This window comes from Diceros bicornis, chromosome 5 (genome assembly GCF_020826845.1).
Source record: "Diceros bicornis minor isolate mBicDic1 chromosome 5, mDicBic1.mat.cur, whole genome shotgun sequence".
NCBI lineage: Eukaryota > Metazoa > Chordata > Mammalia > Perissodactyla > Rhinocerotidae > Diceros > Diceros bicornis.
Genome location: NC_080744.1, coordinates 70969604 through 70995039, shown reverse-complemented (window position 1 = coordinate 70995039; position 25436 = coordinate 70969604). Strand labels below are relative to the sequence as shown.

The 25436-nt window shown below is 46.5% G+C and overlaps 1 protein-coding gene across 3 annotated transcripts in view; it reads right to left on the bottom strand.

Annotated features, from left to right (window-relative positions):
- TBC1D2B (TBC1 domain family member 2B) overlaps nucleotides 1-24745 on the bottom strand; it is a 91054-nt gene extending 66309 nt beyond the window's left edge. For 2 of the 3 annotated variants that reach the window (XM_058542195.1, XM_058542196.1), the window contains exons 1-2: nucleotides 24389-24745; nucleotides 3641-3794 (exon numbers count right to left, since the gene is read on the bottom strand). In XM_058542195.1, coding sequence (XP_058398178.1) covers nucleotides 3641-3794; nucleotides 24389-24745 — 511 coding nt within the window. Of the gene's footprint in view, nucleotides 1-3640; nucleotides 3795-23989; nucleotides 24057-24388 lie in introns of all 3 variants that reach the window. The other variant, XM_058542197.1, reaches the window with a different exon arrangement.
- Nucleotides 24746-25436: the final 691 nt, after the last annotated feature.

The following is a 25436-nucleotide window of genomic DNA, read 5'->3' as shown; positions in this document are numbered from 1 at the left end:
CCACAACAGCCTTCTAACAGGTCTTCCTCCATCTTGTTCTGCCAACAAATGCGTTCTCTACCATTTGGTCATGGTTAATTGTCTCAAAATGCACATCTGACCCTATCACTCACCTTGCCTTCGCTTATCTTATAAAGCCCTTCCAGGTCTGGTCCCTGATCATCTATCCAGCTTTCACTTTGTCACTCCTGCCCACCCGTTCTACCTTGGAGCCAGGCACTGGGTCTCTAGCGCCTCCAGGCTTTCCTTGCCCTGCCAGCTCTTAGTTGACCCTCAGGACTCAGCTCAGCTGTTTCCAAGTCCAAGAAGCCTTCTCAAACACCACCAAAACCCTGTGCTCCAACACCCCAAGTGCAGGTAAGTTTCCTGTGCTCACCTCTGGCCCTGTGCTTATCAGACTGCACTGTAGAGGTCTCTTTACCTGTCTGGGTCCCTCACTACACCACACACTCCTCAGGAACATGAACTGTGACTTATTTGTCTTTATATTCCAGGCACCTGGCACAATGCCTAGACTACAAGAATGCCTGGAGTGAAAGACTGAATGAGCAATCTCCATTTTATAGATGAGGAAACTGAAGCTCAAAAAGACAGATGCCGGGCCGGCCCCGTGGCTTGACGGTTAAGTGCGTGCGCTCCACTGCTGGCAGCCTGGGTTCGGACCACAGGCGCGCACCGTCGCACCGCTTCTCCAGCCATGCTGAGGCCGTGTCCCACGTACAGCAACTAGAAGGATGTGAAACTATGATGTACAACTATCTACTGGGGCTTTGGAGGAATAAATAAATAAATAAATAATTAAAAAAAAGATGACATCGTTTAAAAAAAAAAAAAAAAAAGACAGATGCCCAAGACACCAGAGCAGGGGTTAGCAAACTTTTTCTTAAAGGGCCAGATAGTAGCAGATATTTTAGGTTTGTGGACCATATGGTCTCTGTTACAACTATTTAACTCTACCACTATTGTGCAAAAGCAGCCACAGACAATACACAAATGAATGGGTGATGCTTTATTCCAGTAAAACTTCTTTTCCACACGCCATAGTTTGCTACCCTTGTACTACAGGGAAGATGACTTACTCAGAGTCTGACAAATAGTAAATATCAGAGCCAAGACTCGAACCCAGCCCCTCAGCGCTTCTTCCACCAGACTGAGCTGCCTTCTGAGATATATACTGCCTATCAATGGAAAATGTTAATTCCCGTATCTTTCCCCATATTGACTTTAGGTGCTAGGAGGGTACTGATGGGTGACACCCATTAGACAACAAATAAAGATGTTCCAAACAATTGGGTAACGAGGAGAGAATAGTAGGAAGAGTTTTATTTTTTAATGCAAATCAGAGTGATAAAAACATCAGTCTTCAATTCTAGCTAGAGTTAGCATAGTTAGGCTAAGCTGAGTAGATAACTACAAACATGGCTTCAGAACCATCACAGAGCACCGTCACATACCATAACACATTTTATCTTTTAATCAACTTGTACCTCTGATGATAAAACACAAGGGGCTAAAATATAGCCTATTCTTCTTGACTTCCTCCTTTAGACTTTTTGACTTCCTGAATAATTAGTCTTGCAAATCGTCCAGTGGTCCTAAGTTTCATTATTTGTTCTTAAAAGCTATCTAAAAATCGTCAGAAGTCTAAAATTACAGTCATTTCTACACATAAAATCTTCAAAGGCACTCCACTGCTCTTAGGATAAAGTCCAGAATCCCAAACCCACATGTCAAGGCTCTCTCCATTCCGGCCCTGACTGTGCCTCCACGCTCGGCTCACTCCCGGACACTGATTTCTACCGACCGCCACACTGGCCTTCTGTCAGCTCCTTGAAGGCATCACGCTCCAGCTCTCTCACCTGAAACTCCTCTCAGGCTAACTCCTCGTTATCCCTTAGGTCTCAGCTTAGATACCACTTCCTTGGAGAGGGCCCCCAATCACCCAAAGCTGTGCTGGACCCATTCATGGGCCCTTGGTACCCTGTACCTTCCTTCTCACACTTACCTCATTTTTTCTTCACGCTCTGGTTGACTAGAAACTCTGAGAGGGGAGTAAATGTCAGACTCTAAATTCCCACACTTAGAGTCCCAAAACCAAATGAAGAGAACCACATAAGGGCATGAGGTGTTGTTTCTGGCTCCTTAGCCACAGCATTTGGGCTTAAAAGAAGGAAAGATATATTTTATAGATAACAGGGCTGGGGGCTACTTCTTTGCCCCTCCTTTCAGTTTAACACCTGAGTCTCTGTCAGAGAGATGCACTTTGTGTTCTCAGAGTAAAGGAACTGAGGCAAATTGAGTGTCTTCTGTGCCAAAGGCATTAGCTACCATCATGAATACTGTCAGTTCCCCTACAGGGTTTCCAAATGTTCCAAATGACTTCAATACTGAGTTAGAGAGCTTCTTTTGATCAAAAACCCCGTAAGAGTGGCTTTAAAAACAAACTCAGTCAACAATGAGTAGAATTGTGAACTAAACATAGAGGCTTCTTGAAAATGAAGGCATCACCTCAGGTCTTGGTATAGAGAGTTAAGACATCCACGGCAATGACTTGAGAACTCTCACAGGACAACATATCCACAGGTATGAAGTGCATATAGTAATTTCTCACTGACCAGAGGGCTAACCTGCTGAAAAAGACTGGGATTGGTAAAAACAAGGTTGGCAGGAAAAGAGGCGATTAAAAGTCCAAGAAGGCATCTGTTTCTGAAACAAGTCGGTTTCATGTGCCAACACCACTCTTGGTTTATAGGGAACTTGAATGTAGCCTGTGGTCTACTGAGCGCGGGGCGGCCCATAGGCCTTCTGAAGTGCAGACCACATCTCTTTCAAGTGTTAGTCCTTACTGGCTTAAATTTCAATGTGCACTCCTTTGATCCCTAAAAAATGCTAGTGTAATGGCCTGGCCTTTTCATGCCTTACTGCAGGGCTCAAGGGCCTGCTTTTTTGGGGGCCTGCTCTTTTCTCTGTATGAAGACAAGAGGCCACAAAAACAGCCCCATCGCCATAATCTTTGTCAGGGGAAGGATGGTCAGCAAATGACTGTTGCCCTGTTCTTTGCTTAACACAACCAGTCATGAGAAGATCATGGGGTTTTAATTTTTGATATTCAAATATAAAACCACATTATCTCTACACTGCAACTGGCAAGGAAATCCACAAATGCCACAAATCCAGAATAAAATGGAATCAGTGTTTGACAGTTAAAGTTTTCCTAAGAAACACAGAATCACAAGTGGAGTGCTTTGAGAATGCCTTCCCCGTATAGACACACATCTGTAAACTCCAGCAACCCAGCCCAGCATCAATGTGTAGGCATGCGCATTTCACTTCTAGGCAGGGTAGAGCAGGCTGGCCCTGGAGTCAGGATGGGAGTTACACCACCACAACTCACCACCTGCTGACCTCAGCTGTATCATCTCTTCAGGGTGCTTGGCACTGGCCTTGCCTGACTCCCAAGGTTGTCAGTGGCTTGAACATGATTCATGTACATGGAAGCACTCAGTACCTGTGGAATGCTGCCCATTCATAAAGGATCATCATCATTATGTTCATTCTGAATTTCCCTGCTAAGTTGACTTGCTGTGTCAAATGGCCTTACACAAAGAATTGACACGGGTCCCGTCCACTTCTGACTTACCTGTGTTATCTCTGGCTACGAGACCCTTAGAAAAATCCCCAGGAGTTGGGGAGGTCCTGCTGTCCCATTTTACCATGTCAAGACTGTTGCAATACTCCCATCTCTTCTGCTGAAGCTCCTGTAACCAGTAAGTCATGAGTTGACGATTAGGAGCCTAGAAAGAGGAAGGGGGGAAAGTGTTATGGCCACTAGCAAGATGAAGAACTTAAAAAATTATGTTTTGTGTGGACAGACTACACCTCGCCAGATGAAAGAGAGAGTTAAGGAGAACAGGTCAAAGAAATTTCAGCCTCAAGATTAGTAGCTTCTGCTCACAACAAGTTGGTCTAGCAAAGAGCAATTCTTCTTAAATTCTAAAATTACAGAATGATACAATATAACATTTTCCTCAAAGGTTTTAGGAAGGCTTGATATTCCTGCTGCCCTTTCACTCTGAGCACCTAGAAATCCCATTTTATGAAATCAAATCTCACATAGGTATGGATGATGTCCTTGCCAAATCACATCAAATAATGGTATTTAAACTCTGTCAGCATCTGGGAGAACGTACAAAGAAAACAGCAGATTAAAAACTAGAGTCACGCGTCGCTTAATGATGGGTCTACATGGTGAGAAATGCATCATTAGGTGGTGTCGTCATTGTGCAAACATCACAGAGTACTTACAGAAACCTAGATGGTATAACCTACTACACACCTAGGCTCTATGGTACCAATCTTATGGGACCACTGTCATATATGTGGTCCATCGTTGTCAGAAATGTTGTTATACAGCATATGATTATACATGGCACATCTACTGTATGGCTAAAATTTTTTAAATTGACAATACCAAGTGCTAGAGAGGGTACAGAGCAACTGGAACCTTCATACATCACTGGTGAGAATGTACAATGGTGCAGTCTCTGTGGAAAAGAGTTTGACAGTTCCTTATAAAGGTAAACACACACTGACAAAGTGACCTGGCAACCCTACTGCTAGGTATTTGATGTGCCCAAGAGGAATAAAATCATATATTCACACAAAAACCTGTATGCAAATGTTCAAAGGCTTTATTCATAATCACCAAAAACTGAAAACAAGCTAAATGTCCTTCATCTGGTGAACACATAAATAAACTGTGGCACATCCACACAATGCAATACTATTCAGCAATAAAAAAGGGAGCAACCACTGATTTGCACAAAATGGATGAATATTAAATGCATACTATAAAGAAAGAACATGTGAAATAAGCCAGACCCAAAAGGCTACATACTGTATGATTCCATTTATGTGACATTCTGAAAAGGCAAAATTACAAGGACAGAAAACAAATCTGTGGTTGCCAGGGCTTGGGGGTGAGGGGAGCAGCTGACTACAAAGGGACAGCACAGGAGAACTTCTGGGTGATGAAACTGTTCTGCATCGTGACTGTGGTGGCAGACACTTGATTCTATGCATTTGTCCAAACTCATAGAACTGCATGCCACAGAAAGTGAATTTCACTATATGTACATAAAAAAAGAAAAAAAAAATCAACCAAGACGCAGAGGGAACCCAAAACAATGAACCTAGCTATAAACAAACCAGATGGTAGGTGTGGGTCATAGGTGTCCAGCTGCCCCAACAAAGGAGTCCCAAGGAGAAGGATGCCATGGCACGATTATGGGAACCTCATCAACACTGGCATCCTGCAGCTGTGTGTACACATGTCTGTGCAGACATTGGACACAGCGGTTCCCAGGGTCAGAGGCAGTCTGGAAAACTGCTCTGCAAGCCTGACAGCAAGTGACAGGCCTAGAGACCAAACTGCTACTGTCCATAAGCAAAGGACAACCTTTGGGTGCTCTGGTTACAACCTGGAGACTTTTTAGTGACACTTGCCCACATAGCCCCAGGTAAGGAAAACCATCCACTACAGGATCGCTGGGTATTTTACAGAAAATTCTTTCAACTATCAGCCGAGCTATCATTTCATCCATTCATTCAACCAGTACTTACTGATTTTTTTTTTTGTGAGGAGAGCAGCCCTGTGCTAACATCTGCCAATCCTTTTTTTTTTTTGCTGAGGAAGACTGGCCCTGGGCTAACATCCATGCCCATCTTCCTCCACTTTATATGGGACGCCGCCACAGCATGGCTTGCCAAGCAGTGCGTCGGTGCACGCCCGGGATCTGAACCGGCGAACCCCGGGCCACCGCAGCGGAGCGCGCGCACTTAACCGCTTGCGCCACCGGGCCGGGCCCCAACCAGCAGTTACTATTGACATTTATCTATCAGGGACCTGGAATTGGGGCTTGGCCTAGTCAGAAACATAGGAAAACAAACCAGAAGTTTCGAGTGTGTTAAGTGCTATGACAGAGGTCAGAGAGGGTGAGGTGGGGCTGGCGTGACTGGAGAGCCCTGATGAAAGACATCTAGCCCAGCAGGGGAGATGGGCAAGGGCCAAGATACCCAAAGTTTAGGAAACCTGCCACCTGCAGATTCAAAAGGTACACAGGACTGGCTTAATGTCTGTCTTCTCCAATAAAAATAGACTCCAAGATGTCTCCGTTTTCTAGCACCTAGCTCAGTGCCAGACACACAGGTTTTTGTTGAATAAATAAGCGAAGAAACAAATGAACAAATAATCAGGAGGTGACACAGGAGCTTGGTCTTAAAGGGCAAGCAGGCATTAGCTACAAAAACAAGGCCAAAAGAAGTTCCAGGCAGAGAGAAGAGTATGTGTGAAGGTCCAGAGGCAAGAGAGCAGGGGCGAGGGGAGGCTGGGGGGATCGGAGGGAGGTGAGCCTCAGATAGGCAGGGACCAGGCCCGAAGAGACTCATGAGCCTTCCTGGATTCTTAGCAGGGCAATGACATGATTAGACAATGTCACTGCGTTGAAAAGGGGAAGCAGAGTTCAGGTAGGGGAGGAGATTAGCTCAGGCCCAGAAGGGGTGAGCCCTTGAGAGACTCATGGAGCACAGCCTGGAGTCTAAGCAGTAGGTAGGTGGCAGGGTGGATGGTGGGGGCTGGGCTGGGCCCTGGGGCAGGGCAAAGAGAAGCCAGCATTCCAGGAGGAAGGAAGAGGGAAGTGGCCGGGAAAGGAAGGGACTGGAAGACACAACCACAGCCAAAATCCCAGCCTAAAGCCCACCGAGACCCCCTCCCTCCTTTCACACAGTTCACAGTGCGCCCGCAGTCTCGCGACCCCCAGCTTAGAGGGAAGTGTGTTTGGGTTACAGAAAAAATCTTTTCCCCTTTAAATCTCTGGGTATTAAATCTAACTGAGGAACAATTAGTAACCTCTTAATCATCTCTCACTAAATTCCTGGGGCAAAAAAACCTTTTAGATCACATGCTTTCAACATTCAACATATTATTCATGTTACAGAAATCTGGTCAATAAGGCAAAACTACCTTGAGACAATGATTAACTGGGGCTCGTTTCTTTGTAAAAAATCTAGAAATCACTAAAAGAATCTGACTTCAGTCCTCAAGTGGCTTGACAAAGGCTGCTGTGGGCTGTCTGCACATGGCTCTGGGGCATGTGCCATCATCGGGGAGGCCGAAAAGCCCCAAAAGTCCCTTCTCCCAGGGGGCTGAACCCAATGGCAGAAACGCACACAGGTTATAAGACAAGGCAGGACTCAAAGTAAAACACAGTAAAGTCAGCTGGAATCCAGAAAGCCTGAGTTTTCCAAGTGGTATCTTTTTAACAGAGTCTGAACTGAGATTTGGCCTCGCTCAGTCCCAACTAGACGTAGAATCACAAACTAGTCTCTTCACCCCAGTCAGTTCGACACGTAAAGTTAGTCTGGATCTGCCCTGTCCAACAACACAGTAGCCACTAGACACACGTGGCTATTGAGCACGTGAAGTGTGGCTAGTGCCACATGATGAAATATTTTGGATACATTGGGTTAAATAAAATAGTCTTATTAAAATTAATTTCACCTGTTTAATGTGGGTATTTGAAAAATTTAAAGTAGAAATTACGGCTTATATCATATTTGTATTGAACAGTGCTGGTCTAGATCACAATGGCAAATAAATTCCATTTTGAGAGCCAAGGTTAGTGGGGAACCCATCGGGGTAGGAAATGGTTGGGAGATTAAAACGCAGGCCAAGGGCATGGGGTTCTTAGGGGTGTGGGGCAGCCAACATTATTCCCCTTCCACAGGACTTCATGACTCAAAATAACTTTCTTCTTTAACTAGGCACCTCCATATCTCCGACCACCCATGCTCTGTTAATGCCCCCAGAGATGCCCACATTCTTCTGGCCCAAAAGAATGGGTCTGGCTGGTCTTGCTGATGGCTCACAGTTTCAGTCTCTTTATTACCCCCTCCCAGTGTGGGGCAAGCAGGACCCTCAAATGATCCGGCTTCAGATAGCACCTCACAAGTCTATGACCAGGAGTTCTGTCCATGCAGCTACAGCTCAGCTGGTGACAAAGAGTCATCAGTGCTGAAGCTTATCGCCACCACACCATATTGCCCAGCACTCACGGGCCAGATGGCTGAGGAGCATGACTGGGAGAGAATCAGTATCTGCCCCACCCTACCCTCAAACGACCATTTAAATGCTTTAATCCCAAATTCTGGAGAGCCAGACAGACATTCCAATCATGCTGGAAGGAGCAGAGACGAGACAAAGCTCCACAGCTCAGCAGAGTGAGAGCTGATGCCAGGCAAGCATCCAGCAGGAGGCCAGGTGTCAGCATCTGCTGCCTGAAGGCTCACTGGGGCCATATTCCGAGTCTCCCATAACACCCATCTCTCCAACTCCTACTCATCCTTCAAAGCCCAATGCAAATGGTACCTCCAGAGGAAGTTTCCCTGACCTGAGCCTGCATATTCTCTCCACTCACAGCACCATGTAGCCCAGGCCAACATCCCATGGGGGTGGGGGTACACCCTCTGTGTTCCTCACTAGTCTAAGGTCCTTGAAGACACAGGCCAGACCCTCTGGCCGCAATATGGTCCAAGCTGCCTAGCACAGGGCCTTGAACACAATTAAGCACTCGAATGTCTGACTCATTCTCTCCTTATGTTCAGCTACTGCTACTGCCTCAAAACTGCTAAAACCCCAGTTCAAATATGGCACCAAGCCAAACATTTTGAAAAGCCATTTTGTTTGTCCCCTACGCAGCTGCATGAAGGTCCTGGGGGGTCAGGGACAGACGAGGACTGGGGGGCACAGTCCTGAATGATAGACATCTGCTGCACTTAGGTGCCACGACATGAGGTGCCAGTTCAGAGAATGGAAACCAGGCCATCCCTCACCCGGCCTGAGGCGGAATTCAGTCCTTGACAGCTGGCCGAGAAGAACCTTGTGATGCCCCAGCTGCCCCCACAAGCTTCTGTCCCCATGCCTCGGCTCCCTCTGTCCTCTCCAGTAACTCAAACCCCAGAAGCCCACTCTCGGGGAGACAGACCCCAGCCACCTGTCCCTTCTCTTAGACTCCAGAGACTTTCCCCCTCCAAGCCCAGCTCTCTCCTGGGTGCTCAGAAAAGTCCCACAATAAATCACAAGTTAATTCACTTCAACACATTTATTAGGGCCCACTCTCGGCAGGGGAGTGCATTTTTGGGGGAGAGGGGCTGGAGTAGCAATCCAGCAGCATACAGAGTGGGTCAGGACTCATCCCCTAACTACATTCTCACTACATAACCAACTGATCCGAGCTCTTTTATTCCCTGGGTCTCCAGCCCTTTGGTCAAGAATCTCAATTTATCAAAACTCAGCACATTTTAGAAGCTGTAATAATGCTCATCTCATTTGACCCACAACTCCATTCTGGGAATCTATCTAATGTAATTCAAAAAGAAGGAAAAGAGAAAAATATCACCTACATAAAAACGTTTGTTCATGGGACCAGTCCGGTGGCACAGTGGTTGAGTTTGTGCACTCCGCTTTGGCAGCCCAGGGTTTGCAGGTTCGGATCCCGGGCACAGACCTATGCACCGCTCATCAAGCCATGCTGTGGCAGCGTCCGACATAAAACAGAGGAAGATGGGCACAGATGCTAGCTCAGGGCCAATCTTCCTCAGCAAAGAGAGGAGGATTGGCAACGGATGTTAGCTCAGGGCTAATCTTCCTCGCCAAAAAAAAAAAAAAAGTTTGTTCATTCACTAAGCAAATATTTATTAAGAGCCTAACTTAGGCCAAGTGCAGCAGTCAACACTAGGGGTACAGAACTGGATGAGACCTGGTCAATTCTTGCCTCTGAGACACTCCCAGGGAGCAAGTGATTTCCTTTACGCCAGCAACAGACAGTCAGAAACACATTTACAATTACAACCAAAAAATAAAATGCCTAGGTACACACTTAAGAAATCCTTTTGCATTATAGAAACTATTTAAAAATCCAGTCAAAATTCTAAAATGAATTCTTCAAAGCACAGCAAAGAGATTATAATATTCATCTAAAGTTTAACCTTGGAGAATTGCGAGAAAATAAATAAGGCGTGGGGCTTTGACCTACCAAATAGGTAAGCATATTATAAAGCCACAATAATTAAACCAGCACTGTACTGCCAGAGAATCAAAATACGGAGCTAAGTAGATATCAAATGTAGCATTTCAAATAAAATCAGTGGGAAAAGTATTCATTATTAAACAATGTCATTAGGAAAACTGGCTAAAGATTGCATTATGAATTAAGACCTAGGTATAAAACCTAGGTCATAATGGGCCTCCCATGGGCCTCCCATGTTTATAAGCCAGAAGAATAGCATAACCAATGGTCACAATGGAGCCACAGAAAGGAGAATACACATACAGATGGGTTAAGTTTGCACACCTCATAGAAAGCAATTTAAACTGGATGGATAGTTTGACTCACTCATATGTCTTAAAAGGATGCAATGGCTGCTCATAATGAAGGAATGTTTGTTTCTTAAAATCCTAGGTCATAATACAAAAGAAAATAAATTCAAATTTGATTCAAGATTTGAATGTAAAATAAAAACCATTTAAATTACTAGAAGAATGCCTATGCAATTAAAATTAAATTTCCATCTCTTTCTGCATCTTGTAACAACAGTTGCATTAGATTTCTACCGAATTTTAAAGGTATGCAATGGATGGTCTCACTTAAAAGGCAGCCATGGGGCACAGCAGAAATTCACATGGAAGGTTTCAGCAGAGATCTCTGGCACAGCTAACACTGAAGCACAATCAGCAGCCACGATGAACGCCATGTGCACCATGATGCTGTGGACAAGGAAAACCAATTGCTCTTTCAAAACTGAGCCCCAAATTGAAAGCTAGAAGGGCAGACCTTCAAACTGTAAGCCACAGAGCTGCTTCTCACAGGGGCAACTCTAGGGAGCCAGCTCCAGCCTGAGTAGTGGCAGAGAGGCATAGATTTTAACAGGGTTGATTCTTCTCCCCAGCAACACAGAAGAAACCACTGCTGTTAACATTTCTATTCTCTTGGACTGGAAAGGCCTTTCTAAGCCCAAAAGAAAGACAGTAGAGAAAATGTCTGTGTGTTCAAAAACACCACAAACAAAATTAAAAGACAAACAACAAACTGAGAAAAAATACCCAACAACTTCCAAGTCACTGAGCACGGTGTGGAGCTTCAGGCCACCACAGCTGTGCAGAGGCACCTCGCTCTGCCAGCACTCAGGCAACTCCTGTTTGCCGGGGGAGCTCCTATTCATCTTTATTTAAAAAAAATAAAAACATATTTTGGACTTTTATCTCAAATAATAACAACAACTCACATTTGCTGTGGAAAATTGAGAACACAGAAAAACAAAGAAGAAAATAAAATGAATATAAACACATTGCCAGTAATAACCTCAATCAACTCTTCGTTGTACATCCTCTCAAATACTCCTCTATCCATAAATACACATACCAATTTTCTTTACAAAACTGGAATGATATAGACTCTTCCATAATGTATATCTGCATATTAGTAATATTAGATGCCATTAAGTAAACAATTATTATGTGCCAGACATTGCAGTAAACGCTTCATACACACTATCATTTAAAGCTCCCAACAATCTCACAAGATAACATTACCTACTTGCCCATGGACTCTGGAGCCTAACTGTCTAGGTTCAAATCCCAGCTCTGCCATTTGCTAGCTCTGGTAGGCAAGTTCCTTAACTTGCCCAGCCTCAGATTCTTCACTGGTAAACTGTGAAGAATAACAGGAACCTACTTCATAGTGTTGTTACGAGGATTAAATAAGTTAATGCACGTTAAGCTCAGAACAGTGCTTGGCACACAGTAACTACTCATTAGGTATCAACCATCCATATTATCGACATCGTCTAAGATCTCACAGCCAATTGGCACAGTCAAAATTCAAACCTGGGTCTGTGTTCTTTGCTATCAAGGAGAAGAACGAGAAGTGTGTGTCCAAGACAAAATCCATCCTCTCAGCATTTCAGCAGGAATCAGAAGTTCCTCTACGGTTTGTCTCGAATACTGAAATGTTGATGACTCCAACCAACCACAAAGTTCAATTTAAAACCCTGTAAATGTGTTGGCTTCCTGGGCAAAGACAACTCCCACACCAGAAGCTGATCCTCCGGGCCCGCCCCGTGGCTTAGCGGTTAAGTGCGCGCGCTCCGCTACTGGCGGCCTGGGTTCGGATCCCGGGCACGCACCGACGCACCGCTTCTCCAGCCATGCTGAGGCCTCGTCCCACATACAGCAACTAGAAGGATGTGCAGCTATGACGTACAACTATCTACTGGGGCTTTGGGGAAAGAAAAGGAGGAGGATTAGCAATAGATGTTAGCTCAGAGCTGGTCTGCCTCAGCAAAAAGAGGAGGATTAGCATGGATGTTAGCTCAGAGATGATCTTCCTCACAAAAAAAAAAAAAAGAAGAAGCTGATCCTCCACCCGCCTGCCCCAGCCCGTCAGTGCAGAAGGTCCTCTGGACATCAAACAGGGGTGGTGGGCACAGCTTCACTGGGTGTCAGAGAGAGCATGACCATCAGTCTATAAAGTGCTTCCACTGGACGCTCTTAGCCACAATTCTACTCTAAGGATCTTTCTTAAAAATAGACTGCAGTGAACAATAACAACACCATGTATAAACAAATATGGAGAAGAGAGAAACTGTTCTCCAGCATAAAAGAATCACCAGGTCTCCAGGTCCAAAGAACCTCAGATTCATGTTCCCTGACACTCTCCTGGTTTATCTACCTTGAGTCTCCGCAACAGCATCTTAACTGCTCTTGCTGTCCTCAGTCTCTCCTCTCCAAACCCTCTACTTATACCTAGTTAATGAAGCCGTATATAGCCCATGCTAAAAACTCCCTGATGGCTTCCAAGTGCCAAGCAACTTGGATGGTCATCTGGCACACAGTGCCCCACACTCCACAGGACTATAGCCTTTCTTCCACAGAAGAGGCACACAGAAGCCAGTTCAGCTTCCACAACCCCTGCTCCTACTGCACTAACACCCACCTGCAAAACCCTACTCACTCCTTGAGACCCAGCTCAAACATCCCATCTATGAGGCCATCTGACGTCCCTTACAGAACCAATCATGCTATGTGATGTGCTGTGCTATGTAATGTGATGACACAGCACTTCAGTCACCCACCTAGGGTGCAAACTCTGGGCCTCTCCCAAACAGTCAGGGCCTACCTCGCTTCTAAGCCAGAAGAATAGCATAACCACGGTCACGACGGAGCCACAGAAAGGAGAATACACATACAGATGGGTTAAGTTTGCACACCCCATAGAAAGCAGTTTAAACTGGATGGATAGTTTGACTCACTCATATGTCTTAAAAGGATGCAATGGCTGCTCACAATGAAGGAATGTTTGTTTCTTAAATCTGAAGTAGGATATTTGGATTTCCCAGATGTGTCTAAGGTAATTCTTCATAAGCAATAAAAAGATCAAGAATACTGTAAGCAGCCTGATAACACAAAACAAAACTCAGATGAAAAACGGACCACAGCCCCAAACCTGATAAATAACTTTAAGAACCAAATTTCCTTTTGAAAATCATGAGCCTGGAGACAATCTCAAGGGGTCCGGCCCAGTACCAATGAAAAAAAAATGTGATTTTTCCCTGGAAAGGCTTTGAAATCTTCTGTTTCAGCCCAGTGGCAGACGCTGAGAACGGAAATGATACCAATCTCCTGGCTCCTTGGAAAATGAAATGCTTCTGCACGAACCGCCATTCCTCTAGCGAACACAATACACCCTTATTTTTTTATCTTTTTATACCGCTATCTTAAAATCAGCATTTTCACATATCTTATTAAAATAATTACATGAATTCCAATCTAAATCCTTTTCAAAGGCTGAGCAAGAACCTAGACCCCACAACCATCTTCCCTGGACAGTCTGAGTGGGAGGTGGGCAGCCTCTCCCTGGGAAGGTGCCCCACTTCTCATCCACTCTGGGATGTGGGAGTCTGAGGAGTTTTGCCTTCTCCAATACTCAAGCATCCTCTTTTAAAAACCAAATACCTTGAGAGAAAAGCCATTTCTTAAACCCATCTTCAGCTGATACCTTTTTCAGCTCTAATGATTTAACAGAGATTAACAACGAGGGCAATGGACTTAAAGAAGAGAGCCTACAGACAGAACAAAGACAAGCAAGCACATGTTCGCAAAACAAGTGGCGCGAGGGATTTCATGGGCTGGGCTGCATCAGAGATTCCACCAAGACAAGGACAAGGCCACTCTCTGGCCTGCTCTTCCCTGCAGGAAATGTGGAATGTCAAAAGGATTTCTGTTTCAGAGAGAAAGGGAGCACGTGGCCTCCAAGTGACCACAGGCCTACATTCCTAAGGCTGCCTATCAGCTCTGCCATTGCACAATAAGAGAGAGCCAGGGTTTTATGAGCTCAGGATAAATAAAAACTCCGTAGCCACAGCCAGAAGCCTGTTGGACAGCCCCGTGCCACCTCTGCCTGTGATTGTTTCCATCCATGCAAAACTGCGTTGTTCTGGCTTGATGTTTTTAACTTAAAAGTAGGACACAGGAATGAATGACTTAATATGACGTTTTAGGAAGTGGGGTTTGGGAGGGGCAGACTCCCAGGCTCCACCCATCAGACATGTGGAGGGCAGGGGAGGCTGGGACCAGAAATCTGCCTAGCCTTTCAGTGAATTCACAGGAGTGTTGGGAAGCATGCTGATTTCTAATCGTATTTTATGGTAGAGCTGACATCTCAGGAAAGTGTCAGATGGTTCTTCTACACCATTCTGTTATTCACTCCTCTCCAGGTGAAAAGTTGGGGGCCCTAAAAGTGCTTACCAGTTATTTGGTGGTGGCAATCACTAAAACTCACTCTCCCAGAAACACCCTAAGGACGCCAAGCAAACACGACTGCCCTCCGGACCCTCCTTCTGAACGCCCCTGGAGGGTCCCTGCACGTGGGGTGTGCCAGTGAATAAGCAATCCACACGAGAGACAGGAACCTGAGGGCCATGGGGGAATTGGGGGTGGGGGTAACAGGCCCCCAAATCATTGCTCTGGAGCACAGAAACTCAGAATGCAAAAAAGATATGCACAGGGCCGGCCCGGTGGCTTGGCAGTTAAGTGCACGCGCTCCGCTACTGGCAGCCCGGGTTCGGATCCTGGGCGCACACCAACGCACCACTTCTCCGGCCATGCTGAGGCCGAGTCCCACATACAGCAACTAGAAGGATGTGCAACTATGACATACAACTGTCTACTGGGGCTTTGAGGGAAAAAAACAAAAGGAGGAAGACTGGCAATAGATGTTAGCTCAGAGCCGGTCTTCCTCAGCAAAAAGAGGAGGATTAGCATGGATGTTAGTTCAGGGCTGTCTTCCTCACAAAAAAAAAAAAAAGATATGCACATAAAAACCCAAGGATAAAAGGCTCAACACTTCACTGGTCTCCACCCACGTGGTTTAGTTATTTCTAGTCCACTTAGAAAACCATCAATAGGGCCAGTCTGTACTTCAGAGCCAAAGAGAACAGTCACTCATGACCTGGAGGAGAATAGCGCTTCTCAAAGAGAGGGCCACAGAGGTCTGCAGCAGAAGGGTTGGGATGACGCATAAAAATGCAGATCTCTGAGGTCTACCCTGGCTTACCAATCGAATCAGACTCTCCAGGGGTGGAACCCCACAATCTGCATTTTAATGGGATCCCAGGAGGCTTCTCGTGGCACTAAGTTTGAGAATCACAATTCTGAAGGAGATGCATCCCTTTAAACAACAGAAATGAAAGAAAGCCTTATCAGCATGTTACCTCTGGGATAGCATATATGAGGGAGCTGCATAAACTGTAAAGCCTAAAAACCTGGTTCACTTCTGAGGCTACAGGGCACGGCTTAGAGAGCAGCAAGAGAAAACACACCCAGCTACCAAGGTCTGTTTCCCCCTGGTGCACACCTCCAAGAGAAGGCTCCTGAGCAGGGATGTGCAGGCCTAGTTCCTGCCAGGGAAACACCACTAATGTCTATTATCAAGTCAACCCCACTGGAAGTTTATCATCTATACTGTTAATTTCCAATCTTCATGACTAAACGTCTTAAATCTATGCCACAGCACAAAATAGGGAAATGTACAATTTCAGTATCTGTAAATAACAACTAAAAACAGAATAAGCCTAATGTCCTGCTGATGGATTAGGATGCAAATATGAAGCAAATATCCAAATATTTAAACTGTTGGGTTTAAAACAGTAAAATATCATCATGTGTCTGGGGAAGGTTTTTTGTGTGTGTGTGTGTGAGGAGATCAGCCCTGCGCTAACATCTGCCAATCTTCCTCTTTTTTTGCTGAGGAAGACTGGCCCTGGGCTAACATCTGTGCCCATCCTACTCTACTTTATATGGGACGCCACCACAGCATGGCTTGCCAAGCAGTGCGTTGGTGCGTGCCTGGGATCCGAACCGACGAACCCCGGGCCGCCGCAGCGGAGCGCGCGCACTTAACCACTTGCGCCACCGGGCCGGCCCCTGGGGAAGGTTTTAGTGCCAGAGCTGCCACTACCTAGCTGTGGGACTCAGTTTCTTCACTGTGTCATACAGGGGGCAGAGCAGGCTGATTTCTGAGGGCCTCTTCAGTTCTGACTCAGGGATAATGACCCTTGGAGCAAAAACACCAAATGAGTGCCTCTAGCTCACAGAGCCACTTAATGACAATGCCCTGATCACACCCCAGAACAGGACAGGACCAGCTCCCTGAGGCCAGAGCAATGCTTGACTCCAGCTAGATGCTCATCAGGCCCTTGCTAAACAAAGTCTATTAGGTGAACGGCTGGCCAGCTAAATCACATTTCGAAAGTTGGGCCACCTTCCCTGCGAGCACAGCCTCCCCTGGACACCAGAGAGCTGGAAAGGGAAATGAAAACTGGGCTTCTGCCTAGAAATAATTCCTATAATCCAAGATCAACATCTCTGATAACACTGGCCTGCCCACCTCCAGTCTACCACCAGGCCTGCCAACCAACACTCAGACAAGCTCTCGCCCGAGGGGCAGACTGCTCAAGGAAAGTCTGCTCTTTTCAACAGGGCTAGCCCTGGAAAGGGGCAGAAGAGAAGCCTAAAGGATCTCAGCTCCTGACTCTCCCCCTTCTCCACCAGATCCCAGTTCTCCTACACAATCGATCTGAAAAAGTTAAGCAAATAGCCAAGCATGCAAACTCATTAAAAGATGCTGATTCCCATCTGATTGGGAACACATCTTGCAGACTCAAGAGGAACTAAATCTTTGAGCAGCTACACAATTATACCAAAACGTTACCAACTCCCCAGCCCATCTTCTCCAAGGAGCGAGTGCTTCCCGAGCATCAGTCATGCAGATCTCTCCAACTCTGCAACGCCCAAAGAAACTGTTATACAAACCACAGATTTCTGGCTCTGGGCCATATCCAAATCAGTACCTTACATACAGAACTCCCCCTCCTCTTCATTTACTATGGAAAGATGCCAGACCTCCCTCAGAATCAAAAAACTCGCAGACATTTGATATCTACTCCCAATGCTGAACACTACAGACAAATATGGTTTCTCTCCAAAGTTTTTTTCAAAGCTATCAGGTGCTAATCTGTTTTTAAAGTCTTAACACTGTAGGTTCCTAACTGAATGGAAAAATTTCACTGCTGTATCTGCAGAAAAAGCATAAAGCTTACAACATGGCAGATGCTCAAAAATGTTTGCTGAATGAATAAACGGACACTGCAAATCTCCCTCTGACCATGCAACAAGAGTGCATCACACACACCTCCCAAGAGGACATGACGGCCCAAAGCATTCATTTGGTCAATCAGTATACACTGAGCATCTAATATGTGCCTGACACTCCTCTAAGCGTGAAGGACGCAAGGGTGAACCACAGACAAATCTCTGCCCTCAGGGGGGCTTCTGCTCTAGTAGGACAGCATCACATGCTCCCAAACCAGAACAGGACTAGACCCATTTCAGCATGGCTCAATCTCTGTCAATTCGGGGTTTCCTGTGCTGCCTGGTGAGCTACCGTTTACTGGGCAATCACGAAACCTGCAGCCTCCCCAGGGACCATCTTAACCTCTTGTCCCTGAGAGGCGCTTCCACGTACAAATGCACAGCATGTTTACTTCACTGATTTTCCAGGTAGAGTATTTAGCAGAAGGCTAGTTAGAAGCATCACTACTTCCTAATTCACCATTTCACACTGCATTCACTATGTGAAAGCAAACAAAATCCGGCTGAGGACTGGGCTATCTGACAGGATGCAGGCAAACATCCACTCTATTACAAAAATAGGCACTATTACATAAATCTGAAATTTTAAACTTTTAAAAAATTTTTTTAAATTTAAATTTTCTGAAACTGAAAATTCCTAATCAAAACCCCTTCCCCTCCCTCACTCTGAGAGTCATTTCTACAATAACGGGTTCTTTTCTTTCTTTAGAGGAAGGTTATTGTCTGTATTTTGTTCTAACCAGAGACGGGAAGGCTGTAACCCAGTGGCTGATGGGTACAGGGACCTGGACAAGGAGACCTGTCCACCCCTCAGAAGCCTCAGTGAGGTGGGACCTGGTGTTCACAGCTCTCCCACGAATGCATTTGATCCCTCCTTCCATTTCTCAAGAAACAGTCATCTCCAAAGGGGAAGGAAACTGGCAATGTCCTTAAGAGCAAAGCAAGCGGAACACAAGAGAGTTCAATGAAGGTGGCCATTAGGAATGATTCAGGAAAGGCAGCCCACTCAGGCGAGGCAGGCCACAGCCACACAAGCCACAGAAGCCCACAGCATCCCCCACTCAGGAACAACGGTGCTTAAGAAGCAATGGACTGCGGTATCTTCAACTTTGCATTTATCTACTTTCAAACAAACCTGTTTGCCAGTGCGTAACATAAATACTTCATCCCTTAATACAGAGACAAGATAATCCTCCAACATAGTTAGTTGAAAATACTGGACATGACCCAACCATCAGTTTAAAAGAAAGAAAGAAAAAAAAAAACTATTTGACAACCCTTGCTTAAAAATCTTCACTGATTCCTACAGCTCTGGTCCCAAGGGCCTCCCCTTCCACAGGCTATGCCTCCTTTACACCAGCTGCCAGCTGGCGCTCCTTGAGTCCCACACACAACCAATCCTCCCACCCAAGGGCCTCTGCTCCTGCCATCTCTTCTCCCTAGAACACTATTCCCTTCTCCATTCCTCTAGTCAACACCAACTCACCTTTTATATCTCAGCTCAAACGTCACTTCCTGAGGTCTTTCCTAGCCCTCCCCTGTTCCAAACTAGATTAGGACTCCCTATTATATTTGCATCACACCTCTTTCCTTTCAAACTTCACAGCACTGGGTGCTGTTTGTTTTATTTGTATTGATGTCTGTCTCCCTGCTATACAGAAAGGTCCACAAGGACAGACACTGTGTTCATCTTGTTCAGTCTATATCCCCAGTGCCTAGGCACACAGAATGAGTGGGTGAACGAATGAATGAGAAGCACCCCAGGCCTTCCTAACACACGAGAGGCAGTGAACTACAGCCCAGGGGCCATATCCAGCCCATTGTCTATTTTTATACACCTACAAGCCAAGAATGGTTTTTACAGTTTTAAATGGTTGGAAAAAAGTCAAAAGAACAATTTTTCAAAGTGAAAATTACATGAAATTCAAATTTCAGAGTCCATAAATAAAAACTATGGGGACACAGCTACACTCGTTCTATGGTTGTTTCTGTACTACAACAGCAGCGTAGTTACAGCAATGGTATGGTCACAAGACCTAAAATATTTACTATATGGCCCTTTACACAAACGTTTACCCACTGCTATAACAGAGTCCAGACTGTGGGCATGAAACACAAGAGACCTGAAAATACAGGAGTGACTGTTACCTGGGCGGGTCGTCCCTCCTTTGGATTCCTGATGCCTGTTTTATTGAGTGGGCATTCACTAAATGGCAGCAGCCTCCATGACATGAGGTGAAAATGTCATTTAATACATTTGAGAATTCTGGCTGATCACTTCTAAAGGGTCCGAGCTTACACCAAAACCAACGCTTACTGGGTGACCACCTTCTACTCATCCATTCAACAAATGTCTACCCAGGCGCCTACTTTGCGCAGGCACTGTTCTGGGAGGTGAGAATACAAACAGTAGTCCTCAGGGGGCCTCCTGAGCAGGAAATAGAGTGAAACTATGCTATAATGAGGATTATGTGACAGGCAGTGGAAGATGGAAAACTACTGATATGATACTGTACCAGCCTTTAAAGAACTTACTGATTGGAAAGCTATGACAAACCCTTGAAAAGTTAAGTCTCAATAAAAGATTTAAACAATACTTAAGATACCTAAGCAGATGCCCCGGGGCAGGACGGCTTAGCAGAACCATTTAGCCAAGAAGACTGGTTCACCACATCTATTTTGTACTGAACACACTATGATTACCCAAGCTAACAAATGTTTGTCATTAAGCTGAGAGCAGTTTCAACACCAGAGAATGTGCATCCTTCCCACAAAAGTGGGTTAAGAATAGGGATGCATGACTGTTCAGTTACGTGTGACTCGGAAACCAACATGCTTGTCCACTTGAGCACCAAATCCCTCCAAGAAAGGCAACAGAGGGAGCGGGGTTCATCTGCTCATAGTCTGATGATGCTCCTTGCTCCAGAGACTGCAGAGATCTGGCAGAGCAGGGTTGTTCAAGCTCTATCCCTAGTCAGTCACATGCTCTCCTTCCCAAAGTGCCAGCTCACTCCAGAACTGTCTCCCGTTTCTCAGATCCCAGCGAAGCTCAGTAAAAGCCTCCAGCACCCACACCCACATCCACACCCACACCCATACCCCCCCCCACACACACACACCAAGCATCAGCTTCTGCCTGCCCGTTGGAGCAGTTTGCAAATCTGTAGTAACAGGTACTGTACAGCCTGGTAAAGAATTGGTCAGTAAAGGGGGCTGGTCCCGTGGCGTAGGGGTTAAGAGTGAGAGCTCCGCTGAAGGATCCTAACCTGGGCGCGCACCGATGCACTGCTTGTCAGGCCATGCTGTGGTGGCGTCCAATATAAAGTGGAGGAAGATGGGCACGGATATTAGCCCAGGGCCAGCCTTGCTCGGCAAAAAGAGGAGGATTGGCATGGATGTTAGCTCAGGGCTGATCTTCCTCACAAAAAAAAAAAAAAAGAATTGATCAGTAAAATGTTCCTAGTGCTTTGTTACCCACTTTTCTGTGAAAAGGACAGAAATCAAATGCAGTAAAGGAAAAACTGCTACATCTTATCTAAACCAAAACCGTTGCTATCCAAAGTCAAAAAAGGTAGACTTGTTAGCACATATAACACAATTAGACACACAGTGTTTTGGACACTCACTGTTCCCGGAGTCTCTACTATCAAAGAGGATCTGAGTCGAGCATCATGATCTCAGGCAAATCACATCCCCTCTCTGGCCTCCATTCCCTCAACTGTAAAATAAGGCACTGGGCCAGATCCGACTTTAGGAATAGAGAAGTTTACCAAGAAATTCCAGTATCAGCTTTCATTAAGACTCAAGCAGTAAAACGCTTTGGAAAAGCCCAATAAAACCACAGCTTCTCCCAAGAAGGCAGAGAGACACTTTAAAACAAGAAACATATGATAATACAATAAGTAAATTGCTGATTTTTCTTTTCTTTTCTCTTTAACTCATCTGTCAAAAGAAATAGTATCTGTAAAATTACATACAACTAGCTGAAGTTTGAGCAGGGCTTAATCCTCACTAGCCTAGAATCCCCCTCGGAAATCAGGGTGTCCCCTATGGCTGAGCAGCCCTTAAGTGAAGCAATAAAGCTTATGGGAATCAGTTCTTGGATCTGAAAGGTGAAAAGGAAAATAAATCACTAATTTCCACGCTTACCACCATAAAATTTTTACTCTCAAAGCTCAAAAGGAATCACCGTACACTAAAATGCATCCTTCTTAAAACGTACCCCTACTATGAAACCCTACATCCTGACTGCTCCTTTCTTTTGGAAAGCCTTGCCTGTGGTTCTATTTCCATTGTTTCTATAAAGCAGACCCTTGGCCTCAGGCATTCTGTCTTATTCTGTGACTAATTCAAATATTCCTGCAGAATCAGTAACCCATATGAAAATGGATTTCCTTTTTTCTTTAAAGAAATACTCTGAACATATAAAAAGATGGATAGAATAATATAACAACACTGGTGTACCTATCACCTGGTCCTAGAACTAAAACACTGCAAGGACAGTGGAAGCCCCTGGGCACCCATCCCCATTCACATTCTCCTCTATTCCCATCGGCAGGAACCACCATCCTGAATCAAGGGCTCATCACCCCACGCAGCTCTCCCACTCACCACACAGCATGTACATTTACGTGATCTTCTTAATCTTTACCTAAATGGTATCATTCTGTATGTACTCATTCTGTAACTTTATTTTTCTTGCTCAATTTTATGTTCATGAAAGTCATCCACATTGACACCTACAGCTCTCATCCCTTCGTGTTTACTGCTGCATAATACTCCCTTATAGGAATATACCACATATTTGGCCAAAGACACTGCTTGTGGTTTCATATGGCTGCTATTTAATGCCGACTCAGTGCCAGCCATTTTCCATAACGTTTTCCAGAATTCTCACAACCACCTAATGAGGAAGGTAAGATTCCCACTAGACCAAAGAGGAAACTGGGACAGAGAGGTGGTGTAACTTGCTCAACACATGTGAGTGGCAGACTCAGGCTGTAAGTTCAAGTCCACCCAACTCTAAAGCTACACTCCTGACACTGCACCTTGTAGCCCCACTTACGCAGATACCTCCATTATTTAATGTTTTTTAATTAAATATACAGGGCTCCAAAGTCACCTGAGAAAATCTGAAACAGGATGCTCTATTTTCTTTTTTAACAAACAATTTCACAGGAAATTCATCTGACACAGGAACAGTCCATGTATAGAGTGAGGACAAGCCTCTGCCTCTGGCAAAAGTCCCTGTGTACTCGCTGGAGGCATTCCTGAGTTTATATAAACGCTTTCTAAGTAAGCTCGAGTTGAACTGCAACCCTGCTTGGCTTCCTCTGGAGTAACAGGCTTTCTGTGCCCACTTAGAGACGGGATGGAGGAGCCTGAAAGAACATGGGAATCAGAATCTGCGGGAAATGGAAACAGCTGAGTTGACAAAGCTCTAAGAACGACCCCAGGGAGCAGCTCCAGCTGCTGCCAGCTCCGGAGGTCCCAGGGAATAGTCCTGTGCTCACAAGGCCAGAGCGCTAGGCACAGCCCACTTTGCTCTCCACTTGGCCAGCTTTGCAGAGAGCATTCACACATCCCAGCCCAGCCCTGCTGCTCTGGAGAAAGCCCAGCTTGCAATACGGAAGGGAAGCAAGAAAGACGAGCGAGGGTGGAGGCTCACAGGAACCAGGCAGGGAGCAAGGCTGGGAGAGATGTGACCAGCTCGGGGACAGGGCCCAGATCTCCAGGTGCTCAAAGCAGGAGAGTCACCAGGAGGTGAAGGGGCCTAACCCTCTAGGAACTCCCAAAGACAGGGGAGGCCTCTCAGCACCAGGACCAGGACTTCTGACTCTAGCCCCCTGCCTCTATACTTTATCTCCCACACTGTGTCTCTCTGCGAAAAGATTAAGGAACCTCGAATGAGCAAGGCAGAAATGGCTGAGGCAATCCTTTCCCACCTCTCCCAGCCAAAATAAGGAGCAAGAAAACAGGCTCTGCCACTTACTGGCTGTGTGACCTTAGCTGGAGAGACCCTGCCTACTCTGGAGGAGACTGCAGTGGATTATCTCTAAGGGCTCTGCCATCTCTGACTCTCTGTCCATAGCACTGAATGCAATAACATTTACCGAGCAGTTTAGAGTATAGTTCATTTAATCCCAACACTCTTACAAGATAGATACTACTGGTATCCCCATTTTACAGAGGCGGCAGCTGAAACAGAGAGGTTAAATAACTTACTCAAAGTCACGAAGCCTACAGTCACGGATGCCTCGGAGGGATGCACAGGACATCGACAGGATGGGGGCTGGGGGCGACACAAGAGTGGGGCCTGAGGGTAGGCTGAGGGAGATAATGGGTCAAAGTGTCTGAGGAAGGGAGACGGGACTGAGCAGCCCTCTGGCCTAAGCCTAGGTCCTTAGGGCATGAGTTGGGGGCACAGGGACAGTGTCTGGGGAAGAAGCGGGGAAAGGAAGGCAGACTACGGAAAGGAGGCTGCAGGGAGAAAGTCCGATGGGCATAGCTAGGCTGGCTGGGGTCGGGGGCGGCTCCGGAGGCTAAGAAAAGGAGCGGGCTAAAGGGCGTATGAGCGGGTTCTGCGGGTCCGGGTGCCGGGCTTCGGGGCGCGCGCGTTCCCACCTTGAGCACCGTGACGGCTCCCGCGCTGTGCACCTGGAAGTGAGCTGGCGGCTCGGCGCCGGGCTCCGCCGCTTCGTCGGGGCCCTGGTAGCTGAAGCAGGCGTCCGCGATGTCCAGGTGGCCGAGGGGTATCGCGTCCTGCGGGCTCTTGAAGTAGTAGAGGTAGCAGCGTCGCGCGTCGAACACGAACCAGCGGCTGCGGTAGCCGCGCAGCGGGCCCTTGCCGGACAGCTTCTGCAGGTAGCCGCACAGCCGCGCTGGCTCCCGCCCGGGCCCCGCCCCAGGCTCCGCCGCGGCCCCCGGGGCCGCGCCCTCACCGCCGCTGCCCTCCTCCGCCCGGGCCCCGGGCCCCGGCATCGCTAGCCAGCGCGCCAACCGCCACTGCCCGGGCCCTCGCGCCTCCTCGCCGCCGCCGGCGCTGCGCCCCCTCCCACAGCCCCGCCGCTCCGCACGGCCTGCGGGCGCGCAAAGCAGCCTGGGACGTGTAGTCCCGCCCCCGCCCGCCCCCGGGAGCCCCCGCCCTAGCCCCATCTCCAGCCCCAGCTCCCGGTTCCCAAGCGTCTCAGAGGTGAGGTCTGGGCGGGTTGCCCCTGCGCCTCATTGCCTTCGTGTAACATGAGGCTCAGAACCCTGCGCTGCCAGGGTGAAACATTGTTCTATTTCTTTACAGGAGTGTGGGTTACACGGGAGTGTGCATTTCTCAAAATCCATCAGAGTGTCCCCTTAAAACTGCATTTCATTGTATGTAAATTATACCTCAATACAAAACTTTATTTTTAAATCTCTGCCCTGCGAAAATCACGGGCTAATACGAAAATGAGAGAGCCTATTGCCCTGCGCGGAGTGGGTGCTCAGTAAATATTTGCAGAATGCATGAATGAAAGTGTAAGTATTTCCCATCTCTTCAGTTCCTTCACTGAATTCAACAAATGTTTATTGAGCGCCTTCTGTGTGTCAGGTACAGTTCCAGACCCTGAAGGATACAGCAGTGAACGAGCCAATCATTTCCCTTCCTCATGGAGATGATATTCTAGTGAGAGAGAGATAA